We start from the raw sequence: 16877 nt of genomic DNA, 5'->3' as shown, positions 1-16877 counted from the left end.
GTGCTCTGGGAAGAATTTATAAAAGCCTAAAACAAAATGTGAGAGCATATTACGGATTCCATCAAGAAACAGCCCCGAATGATACTGTGCAAACATACAAGCTCAACCAAGGCAGCTCAGGCATCCTTGGCGAGGCTCCTGCACGGTGCAGATGCACCCTCAAGTGCCTGGCCAGCACAGCAGCAGGAGGATTGTCCTCGGCAGCACCCAGTACCTCCTGGAGCAGCAGGAGCAGGACCTGAAGTCACTCAGCTAAATTTGCTGGGATGATGCTGCATAGAGACCCAAATAGGATATCGGATGCGCTCGTTTCTGCAACGCGGGCAAAAATCAAAAGAACTAAAGACAGCAAAAAGAAAAAATGCCAGAACATGAAATTAAATGAAAACAATGAAGAGATATACTATTCCTGTCGATGTGTTATAATATATGATCTCTCTCTATATATACTATAAACCTCTTGAGTGGAGAACAAGGATGCACTTGACTTGAATATATTGTGTTACCCTTTGGGTTGCCCGCTTTAAAAATGCACGTAGGAGAAATGGAAGGGCAAGGAGAAGACACTGAAAAGTGAATGCTGCAACTGGGAGAGCAACTAGAATAAATATTTTTGCTTATTCCCAAACACGAGGCACGCGGGCCTGCTAATATGCAGGATATATTTTTCTTTCATTTTCTTTTAGTCAGAAAATCTGAATGTTATATGCATGAGGATACAGGTGTTATGCCACTCTCTCATGAAATTGCTTATGACAGTGAACAGCAACCACAACTTCCTACAGTGTGACAACATCCCACTTAAAAATACTGCAGAGATGAGCACAGGTGAACAAAATAGCCCAACAATGTAGGAATCAGCCATGCCAACCTGGGCTATATCTAAAAAGTATTTAGTATTTGCTTGTGTGTTTTAAACAGAATAGGTGAAATAAACCAGATTTTAAGTGGATGGCAAGACCAATAAAGTTGGCATTGCTGTAGCAACTGCTCAAGCTCTTACATGCATGCTGGTAGAGCCCTTAACCACTGCCTAGTGCATGAGCACAAAGCAGTTCAGATCATCAGGCTGCTCCCATTCAGCGCTCCATGCAACAAAATGGTTAATTTAAATGAACCTTGCCACTTGCTAACATGCAATGGAACAGACTAAATATGCCATCAGCTTCCATTGGAATTCAATGGAATTGGAGTGCAGTTCCATTAACTTCTTAGAAAAACCTGTCCTCAGTACATAAAGAAAGCTAACCGATGATCTTCATGATGCAGCTTTCTCTGCAGGTCAATTATTCTGTAATTAGGTGCAGCAGGACCTGTTGCACAGCATCTTGTCCTTAGCTACAGGAACAAGAGGATGTTAAATTAGTTGCACTGCCAGTTGGAATTGGCAAAACAATTCCTGCTTAGAAAACATCTGTTCTTTCCTAGAAAGGCACTGACGGAGAAGTCCTAGGATGCTCAGCATATGTGTACCTGGCTGAGATACACCAGATTCAGCTTCAAGGCAGGAGCTGCACAGCTGTGTTAGTACCACCCTTTGTCTGGGATAGTCAGTTTTCCTTTTTGGAAACAGCATTTAGGCAGAATCAGACCAAGGTGGCTACAGGTTCTCCACTATCTGGCTAACCTTCAGCCAGCTCAGGAAGAGGATACAGAAAACGTGAATGTGTATACGTGCCATTGCTTCCTAATAATGTCAGGAATCTGCCCAAAGAGGACATGCGTGGCTGTACCTCTCCTACCTCTGAATAATTTGGTCTGGGATCAGCTAAAAGGGGTTATGTTTTGAATGCAACCATTAAAAAAGCTAAAATCACCGACAGTTTCGGTTTTCTGGAAGAAAAGTAGCAACTGGTCTTTATCACCCATCTCTGAAACAAATGGAGTGATATCTGTTCACTTTAATTTACATCTGCCTCCTGTTTCTCAAGGAGCTGTTTAATAGGGATAAAACATAAGTAAATAAGTATAAGCAATGAATCTTCCCTCCAGGCCAGTGTTTGAGTGCAGTAATTATTCAGTATTTCATAATAAGGGCTGTTCCTGAGATAATGTGCACATTCTTATTAAACACGAAAGGGAGGAAGCTATATATTTAAAGTTAATATCAGAAAGCATTATCAGTGTGGTGCTAACCTTATTCTACATGCCTTCTGCCACATGGATCTGGGTTTTATTACAGTGGATGTGATCTTCCAGCTCATTCTGAAGCAAGTGTCATGGGGAGTTTGAGTTGCTGTGTTTTGGTTTTAAGAACTGCATCAGTGTAAAATCTAAGTGTACCTGGTCCTGCAGATATTTATGTTTGCCAGTAAAAGCACTGATGAGTTAATATTCCTACTAACTGGAAAAACAGAAGTGATCAATATTTTACACGCTCCTGGAGAGACCAATTTTAAGAGAAAACTGAACTGTGATTGTTTGAGTGTTACAGGATCAGAAAGAAGTCATCAGTTCATCGTCACAGCACAGGGACAGCAGCACATTGCATGGAGTTTCTTTACAAGCACTTCATGGCAGAAGTGTCATGAACAGATCTGCCGGGTCTGAAACCGAAGCAATTCGCACGAATTCCTCCTCAACTCAGTAGACAGAAATGCAAAATTGAGCTTCTGAAGCACCGGGAGAAACCAAACGGAGCTGTCTGTCTGAGCTTCACGGCCTCAGGCTGTCAAGGAGAAAGAACCAGGTGAAAGAAAATGTAGTTCTGAGAATCAGGATCATGCTGCTCTGGGCTGCTTCACCACACTAGGCTGATGCTGCCCCAGTGTAACTTGGTCCAGGCTCTGTGGAACCAGCTCCTCATTCCTACGTGCTGATTCTCCTTCAGCCCCATGATCCCCTTGCCCTGAATCCTGACTGAAGGACCAGCTACCTGTTACCTTCTCCTTCCATGTTCCCAGTCTTGGCTCACCCAGACTTGGATTGCTGCGTCCTTGCTCCAGCCCTGGCTCCAGCCAGACACAGCAGTTTTGCCACTAATGTAGGCAAGGTCAAGGAGGCACAGCCACTGGTACAGCAATAAAAACAACCCAAGACTAAAATAAAGGAACTGACCATTCAGTTCCCTCTACCGGCCATGTTTGCTTGACAATAAACACTTTGCCCTCATTGCTGTAAATACTCATGCCCTTGAGTGACCTCATGCAAAGCATTCCTGCTACCTACACAACTCATCCCTTGACTCAGGTGCTGGCCAGGAGCAGCAGCACAAGCTCTGATCCAAACTGCATCAAACCGAAAATCTGACTTCAGTGAACTTGGCATCCAAATCCACAGGACAACACCATGTGGAAGAATGAAGTCTGAACTGAAAATGGAAATCTCATCGCTAACCACAGAACTGTTTGCTGCAGCGTATGAAGATGGACTCCTTGAACTGCGCTGCTGTAAGACACAAGTACCACTTTGTTATCAAACAAACTGTTTATGTAAAGGTTTTAGACAGTACGAAACCAACTGCACATCAAGTTCTCTGGCAAGCAGTGCTCTTCGTGGCAGCATGTGTTATTTTATCAGTTCTTATCAGGCTGCAAAAATGTTTGTGAACATCACCTACTTACTTATCTGTCATCAAATGCCTCAGCTGGAAGTCAAGGACAGCATAAGTTTAGAATAGGATTGTAAATTAAGTACTTCAAGCTCTTTTATGGAGGACCCTCTTGCTTACCCCGCTCCAGAAAAACAACTGAAGGAGAGAACTGCAGTTTGAGAACCTACAGTTCAATGCTTCATGAAAACAGTAAAAGCACACCTCGAAATGTGAAAAGACTCGACTCTACTTTTCTATGCTAAACTTCTTTGTTCTAACCAACTTCCACAAAGAATTATTTACCTTTTAAAGCCTCTGTATGACATGTTCCTCTGCTCAACCTTGGAACATTATTTTTGCTTCTTACTTGCTTAAGAGACGTAACCCTCAAATTTTGGAAAATACACAGATTCTGCATACTTTTAATTCTCTTTTGTTTATATAAGACCTACCACTGTCTCAAGCACACCTGATGTTTCCAAGATGCCACCTTAGCTAAAAGACAAATGTTTAACCAGTGACTAATTAAAAGCGACTGTTCACAAGGACATGGAGTGAGTACTATTCTACGTCTTAACTCTGTCAATCTCCCTCCACCTCTATGGGAAAGAGAGGAGGCTGGATGCCTATCAGGGCAATTTTCTGAACTGTGAAAAGCAGAAGGAAAGAGGAGACAGCCGTGCGTTATATTTATCGCTATTCTTTTCCTTTTTAGCTATATTTTAAAAGTAAATTTCATAGCTCTCTTCCCTGCAAGCCGTTCAGTTTCACCACTGCCCACCTGTCAGTCGTTTTCATTTAATTGGAAAAGTTCTGGGATGCAGCAAGGACACCCAGCTGTCTTTCTGCTGACCTGAGAACACAGCATTTCCATGTTTCACTTTCAATCAACTTTGAGCAAGCTATCTCACATCTCGCTGCTTTCAGTAAAAACTTCACCTTGTTCAACTCAGCTGACTTCTTGACTGAACCTGCAAGCGTAAGAGTAGAGCAATGACTTCACCTTGCAGTGAGTATATCTTTAAAATGAAACGCAGGTTGGTTCTCAGTGGACCAGTAAAACAAGACTCCATTCTCTGAGTTTAACAGCTGATGAATTTTCAAGACAGGGAGAATGGTGAAGGCACAAAGATAAAAATAAGAACCTGGATCAGAGGAGATAACTTGGAAGAAATACCGGAATATTTTTCATTCTTTCCATCCTGAAGAAATTTTGGTAATGGATGAACAAGTCTACAGTCAACTAAGAGTGTCTGCATTTTCCCAAAAAGAACTGTGTAGAAAATGACAACAGATAATCAGCAGGAGAGAGACAGATGAAATACATGTAAGAACAAAGAATAATGATGGAACTTACATTAATTACCTGCAAAAGCACAACTGCATTAAAAAAAACCCAGCAACATAACTTCGTATTTTAGGTTTAACTCACATTTTTGTAATTAAATATTCATTTACCTTTCCATGCTCTTTCCTCATGTGGGAGATGTAAACGTCTCTCTGAGTGAAGAACCTATCGCAATCCCAACACGTCCAGCCACGACTCGTGACTTTTCTGGGCTCTCCTTTCTTTATAGGAGAAGGAGATTTCTTCTCTAACTTTTCTGTTCCGTTGACAGATTTTGTGTCCTCTTTGTTGTGACTGGTTGAGTTCTGATTTGTGGGTTTCGTACTCAGAGGTAAATTTATCCCCAGGTTTGGTGGCCCTTCAACACTTTTCAAAGTTCCATGCATTGACTACAATAAAATAAATTTTAAAAGGTAAACAAGTAACACAGATGAATATAACTACACTGACAAGATGCTGAATACCCTCTGAATCAAAAGTGTTTCTCTACTTCTTTGTCATACTGTTACCAGATCACATTCATAACTTAAAAAACAATGACTAAATAAAGGTAATGTCTAGCACGAGCAGAAACTAGCCAACAACACTTACAGATGCCAGCCATAGCTAAAGAGCAGTTCTCCAAACAATGAGACTGTGAAGGTTAAGTTGCTGTTGAATAGGGAGAAAAAAAAAGGCTGAAGAAGTGTGTTAGGTTAAATTCAGCTTCTTGCTTTACTTACCTAGTGCAGTTAATTAACACCCTCATTTCAAACTACGTGTCTAAAGAGATATTTCCAAGAAGTCAGGGTTTTTACTGACAAGTTTTGTTTCGGAGCATCGGTACGTAAGACAAGAAAAGGTAACTCTGGAAAGATCAGGCAATTATCTTTTTTAGGATATGTTAATATTTTATGTTAAGCCTGTGCTACGCTCTGTCTCACTGCATGCTCAGGTTCTGAGGGCTCAGGGCTTCACATTGCTAACAGTCCTTGGAACCAAGGGTGTGTGGGGCTGGAGGGGACAGCTCAGAGGGGCTTGACACGCTGCTCAGCACCTTGCAGCTCTCATGAAGTGACCCTTCCTCAACCAATTAATTCTAGAATCTAAGGTCAGGTAGCTAATTCGTAAGATGGGAAGAACTCTTCCACTTCCCCTCTCCCAGTTTCTGGAGCCGGTTCCACACGGCAGCATAATCCTTGAGCCTACAAAGAAGACAACTGCTGCAGGAAGTGCTGGGATTCAACTGTGTGCCTGAATTTCATACATGAACGTGGACACAACAGGAAGCAGTTGGCAGGGTTCCGGGCCAAGAGAGATGGCTGCAACCTAGACTGAACGTATGGCTGAACGTGGAGCCACTAGCAAGGGCTCCTTCCCATCCCACAGACTTGCCATTTACAATGGCAGCACTCTAATCATCTCACATATTGACCTCCATTGTAACTGCCCCGGGTGACGTGTCTGGCCACCCTGAACACGCAGGCAACTTCAGCAACAAAAAGCAACTAACATGTTCTTGATTCTGAGACTGAAAGAATACTCATCTGCTACCTCAGTATAATACTTCTGTACCGAGCTCTTTTGTAAATCATGTGGCTCTTGGGACTGCCTGCTGGATCAACTGCAAATGTCAACCTGACCTGCAGAACAGATTCTTCTACTGAATAGTTGCTTGGAGAAGAAAGCCAGCACTTTTAAAAGCTGAAACGTTATTAAAAAGCCAAGTGTACTGAACTGACTGACAGGAGCTAAGAGCAAAGACAAATTGTGCAGTAAAGGAAGAGGTTGTATCCTATTGCATGAGGACATGGAGGATGAGCGTGGGGTGGAAGGAAGACGTGTCCTGCAGCTTCAGGATTTTTGTAATTAAATATTCATTTAACTTCACTCAGCTAAAGACTGATTTGGAGATTCCATCCCAGCGTAACTTCTGAGCGTGCAAGATGTTGGAGCTCAACTTTCTGTGACTTTTAAATACAATACCTGAAAATTAACTTCTTAATTAAAAATAAACCAAAAGCACTAATGCATAACATTGAGTCACAGTGGTCACTGCACATATCATCAGCAGAACCGAGCGTGCTGCACCTCCAGTGCAGACCTTTGCTCCCTGCTCTCACCAGCTGTCAGACATTTTCTCCTCCTGAGCCATCAGAGGAAAAGAAGATACACATTTTGCCCACAAGATACATTCTCATCAGCAGGAATTATTCTAGGTTGCGGTTTGTTTTTTTGTTTTGGTAGCTTTACATAATCTCCTTCAGAGCCTCTTTCTGTCCTTTTTCATTCTATTTTCATGCACGTGGTCTCTGCCTTAATGGTTTTGCCATACCAAACACAGCTGGGCTGAGCTCTGCCCCTGTCCAGCAGTTCTCTCCTCTCTGTGTTCTTTTCTGCTTTTATCTGTACCCTGTTTCTTTTTCTTTCCTCCTTAAGTCCAACTTATACTTCTCAGCTGCTGTTCCTACTACTATACACACCTCATAAATGTGAAAGCATGGGTGACTCTGAATAAAAGCAGTAATACTGCTACTAAATGCCTATGTTCTAATGTCCTAGACTTGTTCTCAAAAAGGCCTGGATCATTTATAACGAAACATGCTAAAAATATACTGCTCATCAGTACAAATTCTGGCAGGGGACGCTGCAGCCAGAGGAGTTACAAGCACCCAAATCCTATGTAAAAGAGTAACTTCACAGCGAGGTGCTGAGCAGCCCTAGCCCATAAGAATAGCTCCTGGCTCTAACTACAGCCAGATCGTGGTCTAACAGTGGTTTTCAGATCTTACAGAAACAGGCGTGTGCAGATGTAATGGTACTTTTCTGGCAAAGATGATTCTTACAGCAAACACAAAATGGCTCAGAATCAAAGAAAACACAGTCATGCTATTCCTAAACATCTTGGGTCAGCCCTTCCCTATCTCCAACTCAAGGTTAGAACTGGCTGTGAGACCAACTATTTCTCCGAGACATCTGACCTTGTTTTCTTTGCAACTTCAGTGATTTCTGGGGGTCAAAAGCACCATAGTTGAGGCCAAAACATAAAGCGACTGTTTTAGTAGGCAAGAAAGATGTCTTACTTTTCACTACTACAAATTTTACTATTTAAGTAGTAAAATTTCAGCTGTTACCAGGCACCAGATCCTGCTAACAAGCTGTAAGAGATTTCAGCACTGCCAATAGTGCACTTAAAATGTACAGCTAACAGGTTAGAGCCAGGGGGCTGCCGATTCTTAGTAATGTGATTTGAAGGATGACAGTTAAATCTTCTTGAGTCAATTCTTTCATGCAGTTACAGGGATACTGATGAGAAAATCCACTTCAGGTTTCTTTTTCTTTTCCTGGAAATGTTTGTGTGTGCATGTGAGTGCGTCCGCATGCATGCACCCATACATTCCCTATCTATTCAAGAAACACACTGGTTCCCACCATGAGTTCTAAACATAAAAGACTTGATTTTGAAATGTACCCAGCATTCTCAGCTCCTAACAAGTGGAATAATTCTTAAATACTGAACGTAGGGCTCAACAGTTGCTAGGATTGGACCTGCATACTTCAACAACCCCATTATAATTTTGATAAAATGACATACCGAATGCAACACACTGAGATATTCCTGCTGTATCAAAATCAACATCCATATAGAAAAACCAAATAAGTGGTTACACCGCAGCTGCTGAAAGTTACACAAAAAGTAAGACTTTAGCATTTGCTAAAGATTTCACAGATTACAGTTCTGGAATCATTAACATTTCTTTCAGCAGCCTTCTCGGTACTGCGAGCCTTTCAACAGTGTTTTCTCAAATGATATATTGCATGACAAACAGTATCTAAGAATAAAACAAGAGATGCCTACACACCTTGATATGATCCATCATAAGCTGTTTCTGTGCATACAGAAGAGAACAGTCTGGACACTTGAAAACAGACACCTTCTGGTTTTCAATGTGCTGATCAAAGTGGCGATAGAGCAAAGGTTGCAGAGTAAACACAGTGTCACACATAGAGCATTTATATATTATTCTAAAAACAGAAGTACAATAAACAGTGTCAGTCATGTTGATGAACATGAATCATAATGTTAACTTTTCTCAGCACAGACAAGACCTGACCGTTCAAGCAATCATTTCACACTGCCTTAAAAAAGGTAAATTTTAACTAATTCAAAACATCCTCCAAAGTCAAAATGAAGCAGCAGTAGAAAAGGTAGAAAAATAGAAAACTTTAAACCATTAAGCAATAAAACAACAGCACATGCCCGTTACATAAGTAACATCAACTCCTGCTTATGATACTCGGAAAGTAAAACACCTTCAGCTCCTGAAGTCATGCAGTAACTGGAGGATGAAGACTACACCTCTTTCAGGTTGCAAAAGCAATGCGTTTTCAGGGAGTCACTGATTTGACCATAACCAGTAATGTGCTCCATGATACATTTCTTTTTATCAATGTATATGGCCTTGAGCCTCCTGAATGCCAGGTCTGGAACCCGTTAATGCCTGTTAATGGGAAGTTATGGCTTCCCAGGGTGACAGTTCCCTGGTTCACCATTACAAGCCGTTAAGAACCTGTCTATGAATGCAGTGCACAGACACCACCAAAACTGCAACTCCCTCCCTCAAGGCATACACAGTTTTTGATTTTGAAAAGGAATGGAAGGAAATGGGAAAGAAAAGTAATGCAGAAATTTGCCATAGATAGTCATATGAGAAAGAAACACAATCCACTGGCCATCTGAAGTGGCACTTCTGAGAAACTGCAGATAAAATAAGGGGAAGCCAGGTGCAGGAGCTGAGTGCAAGGACGGCCGCAGCCTTCCCAGCCCCACCGGCCTGACACTGATCTCTGTCCTTGGGAATGACTTTCTGTTAAAAAAACACCAGCCACAAACCTCGTCAGCGCACTACATTTTCTCATTACCCGCACAAATTACCCAAAGCCCTTCCTCCTTCCCTCCAAGCAGTTTTCTCCAAAGGCACGTTGTCTGAAGGAGCTCTAAAGACCCCCCTGCACTGTGCTCTGAGATGACAACAACAAGGACATGGCTATGAAGTCCAACCCATTCAGTGAGTCCACATATTTGAAACAGTGAAAACCACTACGGTTATTCACACGAACCTGTGAAAAAATGATTTCTGTGCTCTATCAAGTGATCTCTTTCTTGTGACCGTGTTTTTCTTCCTCTGCTTCTCACATGTGCTAAGAGATCTGTTATTTGCACTGCATGCCCTCAGGACCTGTGCTGCACTGCTTTCTGCAGTGACCCTTTGTGGCACAGAGCAGCACTGCTGGCTGCACCCACTCTGCACTGCCAGGCACAAACGCTCCTCAGACGTCATTCAGGACTTGTGTTCTAGCTTGCCATATTACTCCCAATGTCTACTCCTCAGAATCCTGACTGCTTGGATAATTGCTGTAAGAAAGGTGTTAAAGAGCTTGCCAGAAAGAGGGAAGGCTCCTTGATGTTAAGAGGTGGGGAAAAAGCCAACAGATTTCCAAAATGCAGTTCCACCTCACACACCTCCCATCCATATTAAATCCTACATATCCTACTTACAGTTTTAACGGAGATCCTACTAACAGTTTTAAGTGGGATCCAAAGAGTCCACTCCTGGGAAGGGAATGGATCACTGCACAGCAGATCAGCTGCTGTGGATGCAGGGGGAGAACCCTGTCCAGGCACAGTGCTATTGCAGCCACAATGCCCTGCGGGATGTGCTGCTGGAGCTCTAAGAGCCAAAGCCTTCATTGTGCAGTGGATCCCCTCCCTCAGCTGCTGCACGCAGCTGCTGAGCATCCAAGCACACTCCTCCAGCTCTGCTCCTACCCCAGCACAGCAGCTCAAGGTAACCTGAGGCAGTGCTTTTACCACCAGCCAGGGAGTACTGCAGTTCTGTAGGGAATCTTCTGGTGAACACACACAGAGCCGGTACCAACTGCACACATTCCCTGACTCTGGGTTGTCAGACACTTTCCCCCTGTCCCTTAAGACCTGTCTCTTATAACGCTGTCTGCATCTCCCCTGGCAATGTCAGAGCTGACTGCTCTCCAACCTGCAAACACTGAGCTGCTGCTGCACAGCCCTGAATGACCGCTGCCCTGAGCTGCACAGCACTCACTGACACAGCTGCTCCTGACATGAGAATGCCCATCTGCTATAAGCAATCTGACGTGCCTGTCAACTTGTCACCTTCTCTCCCTAAAAAACAGAGCTGGCAGGATAATACATCTTGTACCGGGAGTACAATATATATTCATAATCTGGCTTCACAAGCAAGAGTTCTTCCAATATTCAAAAAGAGATCAGCCATGGAAAACACCTGAATGCTGCTTGCACTCTGCAGAAAAAATGAAATCACATATAAGCTTTGGCTGCACATCAAAGCACCTCAGGGCTGCTACAGGAGAGAGATGATGGGGCTGAAAGTTGAAAGCCATTTGTTTCTCTATGTTAAGATGATCTCATTTCAACCATTTGAGAATCACTGTAGATAGGCTTTTTAAAAAAAATACGGCATCAAATCAATTCATCAAAGGTGGATGTATTTCTTCTAACACAACACTACAGCAGAAAAAAGAGAATTATGCCACTTGGGCAAGAACTATCCTTGGGAACCAACTAACTTAGACAAGAAAATAACTTCCCTTTTCAATTGATAGTGAGCAGCATAGATACCTTTAGATAATCCACAGGAAAACCACTGGTCACAGTAGATGAGACAGGCCTTATTAAGGTCGGGCAGTAATCAGCACGGGCATCCCGAGCCCAGGGGTGACACTGCGCTCCTACACACACCTGTGACAATGAAGCATGAACTCCAGACCCTGCAGGGACTGGGAAAGCCCTACAGCACCGTGATAAAACCAGCCGACTTCAGGAAAACACCACTTTCAAGCAGAAAGGAAAGAAATTCAAGATACTTAATTCACCAGATTCATGAGAAGCAGCTCAAGAGATCTGAGCACAGGTCAGAAAATCTTCTGCACTTTTCACTTGGCAAATATCTCATGGAGTTGGTGGTCCCACTCCTTCCATGCTGTCTAATGAAGATCAAGGGAACCCAAACAAGTTTTAGGTTAAGTGTTGCTATTTCAGAGCCTCTCACTGAAGATGCTCCCTTGAGTTAAAACAAGGTCTCACTTGCCACTGGTGCAAGTGCCTTAATTTAGCGTCAGATGCAATAATTTTCTTGCTATTTTGCCAAATAAACAGTCACCTTCTCATAGGCCAGGAGAAAAAGAGGTAAGAAGGATTCCTGTGAAATCTAATTATTACAATGCACGATGCATTGCTTCTCGCACTTGCCTTCTGTTTTCCTGAGCCTGCTGTTTGTGACAAGGTTCTGCAGTGCTCACAGTGTGCTCTGTGCCCCTCAGAGAAACAGAATGGAGTTAATAGTGGGGCGTTCACTCTCGCACCAGCAGAGGAGGAAGGCAGAAGAAAGGCTGCAACTGGAAGCACGGGGCTGAGATCTGTGCAGCACGAAGTCTGAATTTCATGCATGCTGCACCTGCAGCTCCCACTGACTGAATACTCAACATCTCCGCAACTGAGATCTGAATCTCACTTCCTAATTATGCCCCTGGCTGCCTTCAGTAAAGGACTCACTGATGTGATGTGCAGCCTTCCCAGATGCAGAACGGAAACAGTTCGGCTTTAATGCAGAGAAGAGAGCTCATGTATCACAAAAAGCTTATACAGTACAGCTCTGTGCATGTTTTCATTCTGAACTGGAGGGCAGCCCTGGACGAGGCACACAGCCAGCACCTATCAGCCTGGGCTTGACAGATATAACAGCCATAGAAGAGCTAAAACCCAGCACTCGCAGCTTGCACAAAACACTGTGCAGCCCAAGGAAAGCACTGCCCAGCCAGCAGCAGTGCCTACCCCGAGGAGCCCTGCAGCTCTGCTGCCCAGAGGTCCCCCCACCAGCACACACCCCAACCCCTGAGCACTGCTGGCACCGAAGGAACCAGCCTTCCGAATTCGCCTACCAGACCCCTGTCTGTAAGCATGATAGAAAAAAAATAAATAATCACTTTTTTCAACCAGATGTTGTGAAAACAAGTGCTGGTGAGCCTTAGCAGTCCTCAATGGAATCGCATTTTCTCAGCTTGTAGTAAAAATGCATATGAGCAGACTAAAAGCCAAGGATCAGCAACACACTAGCAGGATGTCTGAATTACTCCTGCAGTTCACAGAAGGATCACAGTGTGGTTGGGCTGGACGAGACCTCACCGCCCCCAGCCCCACTCCTGCCATGGGCTGGCTGCCTCCCCCCCCCAGCTCAGGCTGCCCAGGGCCCATCCATGGCCGTGGGCACCTCCAGGGATGAGGCACCACAGCTCTGGGCAGTGCTGAGGCCTCACCGCCCTCTGGGTAAAGAGTTTCCCCCTCAGGCCTGACCTAACTCTCCCCTCTTTTACTGTATTACTTTCCTGGAGTGCTGTGCTTAAAGAACTGACATCGCTGTTGTGAACGGAAATTTAACTTTTGCCAAATTCCCAGCTAAAAACTCAAAAAAATTATATCACAAGAACACCACGCATTACCAAACGGATGACAAACTGTCAGTTGTATGGCACTAACGCTGTAAGCACGGGACAGAATGCAATTCCACAAGTTATTAAAATGCAGGCAAGTACAGTAAAAGATTAATTTTGCTTACTTTGGTTCGCCTATCTTGATACCCGGGTGTTGTGTATAGGCATGGGAATGTGTGCTGGGAGCAGATTTAAATGCCATGGGACAGATAGGACATTTGTAAAAGACTTCACAGTGAGAACCTTGAATGTGAGACTTGAGTGCCGCCACATCAGAGTACACAACATTGCAATGCACGCAGCTGCAAAAAGAGTGGAGAAGAGTCAGTTCAGCCTAGCAAAAAGCAGTACTGCAAGACACGGAATCAACACTGGTTTTCAAGCAAGTGGGAGAGGTAAGCATATATACACAACCAGATAAAACTACATTATTCTGTCAATTTAAAAGTATAAGTGACAGAGTAGGAATCAATATAAGCAGAGGATTTGCATATCAAAAAGGAGAAAAAAAAGAAGCTACCCAAATTTGACTTTGTAAATCTAAGAGAGATGAATTCAGAACATTTTATGGGATTACAACAGGATAGACAGAAGGGTCAACAGAGAAATATTCCCTTGATTGTAAAAAGAATGCTTAAAACCTCTGCAAATTTGTAAAGTTTTTACAAAATGCATTTCTTTTCACATGCAGTGGATTACGCAAGGTACACCGCTACCACCAAAATGGAAAACCAGTAAGTAAAACATTTAGATCATTTCCCTTTTTTAGATTTAATGAAGACATTACGGTAATGATTTTCTGAACCGGTAATTAAATCAATGCTTGGATTAAAAAAAAAAAAAAGAGTAAATTTAAATGCAGGACAACTAAACTGAATCTCAGCAATCACAACAATGCATCAGATTGGAATTCTGAAAGTATTTTTCAAAAACATACTTTTGCAATGTCGAAAATTTGTGAACTTTCCGCCTCTATTCTAAAATAAAATGATTAAAAATGGGATTAAAGTTAGCACATGTAGCATTTCTAGACACAACGGCCCCTTTTAGTTTCATGCACCTCAAGGACTAAGTGCTACCCAGTAAGTACAGGAACATGCTGCAATAAACAATGACAACGTCATCTCTCAGACCAACCAATTTCTTACTGATTGGTACTTTGCAGTAAGGGTTTTACAATTTAAACCTAGAAGACTGCCAAAATAATAATTTTTGCATCTATCACGGTAGTGTGATTTTTGTGTCAACATCACATAATTTTCCAACAGTTTTGGTGACAGCAACAAAGCAGGAAATAGCAAAAAATTGCACTCACATTATATCATTTTTCTTTTCAAACATCCCACCTTCGAATGTTATGAAATATCACCCTTTCTTTTTTAAGCACTTGATTCACCTTCCTAACACTACGAGTTCAGTTTGCATCTATCTGGGCTCCGCTTCCCTGCGTGTTTTCTGAAGTGAACAGCCTTCACCTTTCCCCGTCTGCTCTGCTCATGCAGATGAACCGACCCTGGTGGCCCTGTCCTTGCAGCGAGTCCCTGCTGCCCCACGGCCTGCTGCACTGTCCCTCAGCAGAGCTGGCTCCCATCTCATGTCTCCCTGCCCCATTGTCTGGCTGTTATTCTCCAGCGAGGCAAAGTTGTGAACGGTCCTCAGCATCTGCTGTTGCATAGTAAAGCAATTCCTAAGGCCCAAACGTTCCTTTCCTGGAGTGCTGGGTCACCTTCGTTCTCAGCATGCGAGGATGCAATTCAGCTTAAGGCTGAGATGTTCAGGTGCTTCACAGGTCCTTTGGAAAGGCAGGACAGGCCGTGCTTCCCCAGTGAAAGGAGCCCAGCAAAGATGGCCTTACACTCTTCTGGATACTCCTTCTCCTTGCCTGGGCATTTTTGGTTTAGTGTCCTCAAATAAAGCAATTCTGACTTAGTGTGACATGAAATGTGAATGGTAAATCTTGAGAAGTTCAGTAACGTTGTCATGATTCACCATGAAGGACTTACGGATTTCCTGGTGCTGCTGGTGCAGGCCAGCAGTCCCACAAGACGGTGCCAAGAGACACAGGTGAGGGGGAAGAGCAGGAGAGTGGAGGAGGAAGATGTAAGAAATATGTCATAAAAAAGACTGCTGTGCTTGGGAGACAAGAATAAAAGAATCCGAAGAAACACGAGGAGCTGAGAGTTGTGTCAGGCCATGGATTCAGACTGAGAACTGACTGCCGCAGCAGCAGGCCTAGCACAGGAAAAATGCTTCCTTCCTGAGTGGAAGATGTCCCAGCCGTCCCAGCAAAGGAACTGGGTTCCATGAGGAGCAGAGGCTGCCTGCCTGCTGGGATTCTAGCTGGCCTTTCTGCGGTCAGACAGGACGGAATGGCGATGCCTGAGGAATGTGGGCTGCTCCATCCCTCGCTGTGCTGCCTGCCAGCCAGCCGGTAACCTTCCACAACAACACAGCTCTCGAGCCTTTTGAAACTCAACACTTCCATGAAACGCCTCTGGTCGCTGTTTTCTCAGCGAGTTGCCGTTACAAGGAAACAAAAGAACAGAGGGAAAACTGAAGAGTAACGATGAGGAACCAGAAGAGCGGGCTGTTGGGGTGAGAAAGGTAATCCTCAAGTGGTGTAAAGCAGAGGAATCTTCCCACAGCAAATAGATTAAAAAGGACTTGACAAACTGTTCTAGCTACGCTACCAGACAGGTGCAGCGTGCCCATTCACAGCCTGACAATAAATTCTGGTAGAAAGTAAGAAAATGATTATTCTACCAGAAAGAACAGTCTAAAATTCAATGTTCTGATAAAACAATCAAGAAGCCCGTTATGAACCTGAAATTAAGAAAATACATCTGAATTTTCTAGACCTCAGACACTGCGAAGCCCTGAATCTGACATTTTATGGCTGGATGAGATTAGCTAATATTCTGATTTAATAACAGACAAGAGCGGATGCTCAAAACAAAGCTGAATTCTAATGCAGTATTTACTCAAAAATTTGTAGTACTAATAGAATTGTTGCCATGACAACCTTAAACCCATGAAGCTCTATTCTACAAACAATGCTTATGAAAATGGAAAATTACTTTTGAAAGCATAAATTACATATAAATTGACAACGAAAGTAATCATAATACTGACCGAAAACCAACTCTTCGAGTATAATGCAGGCAGTTCTTAGTGACATGAGTCTGGAAGTGGACAGATCTGCAGATAGCTCCACATTCAGGACACGTGTATGGAGATTTATGCTGATGAATTCTCTGGTGTGATGCAAAACTGCACTGGTTAGGAAGCAGCATCTGGCAGATATTGCATGTCTTCTAAACGATAAACCAAAATAGATGAAACAAAAGGTTGGGTTCAGCTATACAGAATTTCTCGTGTCAAACACTGTAATATAAATAAAAGGTTAAACGTTACGACTGTGATGTGAGCCCAAAGGAGTAGGCAAGGTCTAAATTCAGACTACTGACTAAC

General features: G+C 43.2%; 1 protein-coding gene across 6 annotated transcripts in view; it reads right to left on the bottom strand.

Annotated features, from left to right (window-relative positions):
- ZNF532 (zinc finger protein 532) overlaps positions 1-16877 on the bottom strand; it is a 41649-nt gene that overhangs the window by 5022 nt on the left and 19750 nt on the right. For 5 of the 6 annotated variants that reach the window (XM_021379947.1, XM_021379946.1, XM_021379944.1 and 2 more), the window contains 4 exons: positions 16539-16720; positions 13532-13708; positions 8723-8885; positions 4991-5269 (listed from right to left, as the gene is read on the bottom strand). In XM_021379947.1, coding sequence (XP_021235622.1) covers positions 4991-5269; positions 8723-8885; positions 13532-13708; positions 16539-16720 — 801 coding nt within the window. The remainder of the gene's footprint in view (positions 1-4990; positions 5270-8722; positions 8886-13531; positions 13709-16538; positions 16721-16877) is intronic. The other variant, XM_021379949.1, reaches the window with a different exon arrangement.

The sequence above is a fragment of the Numida meleagris genome, chromosome Z (genome assembly GCF_002078875.1).
Source record: "Numida meleagris isolate 19003 breed g44 Domestic line chromosome Z, NumMel1.0, whole genome shotgun sequence".
Taxonomy (NCBI): Eukaryota; Metazoa; Chordata; class Aves; order Galliformes; family Numididae; genus Numida; species Numida meleagris.
This window is presented reverse-complemented; position numbering and strand designations above follow the sequence as displayed.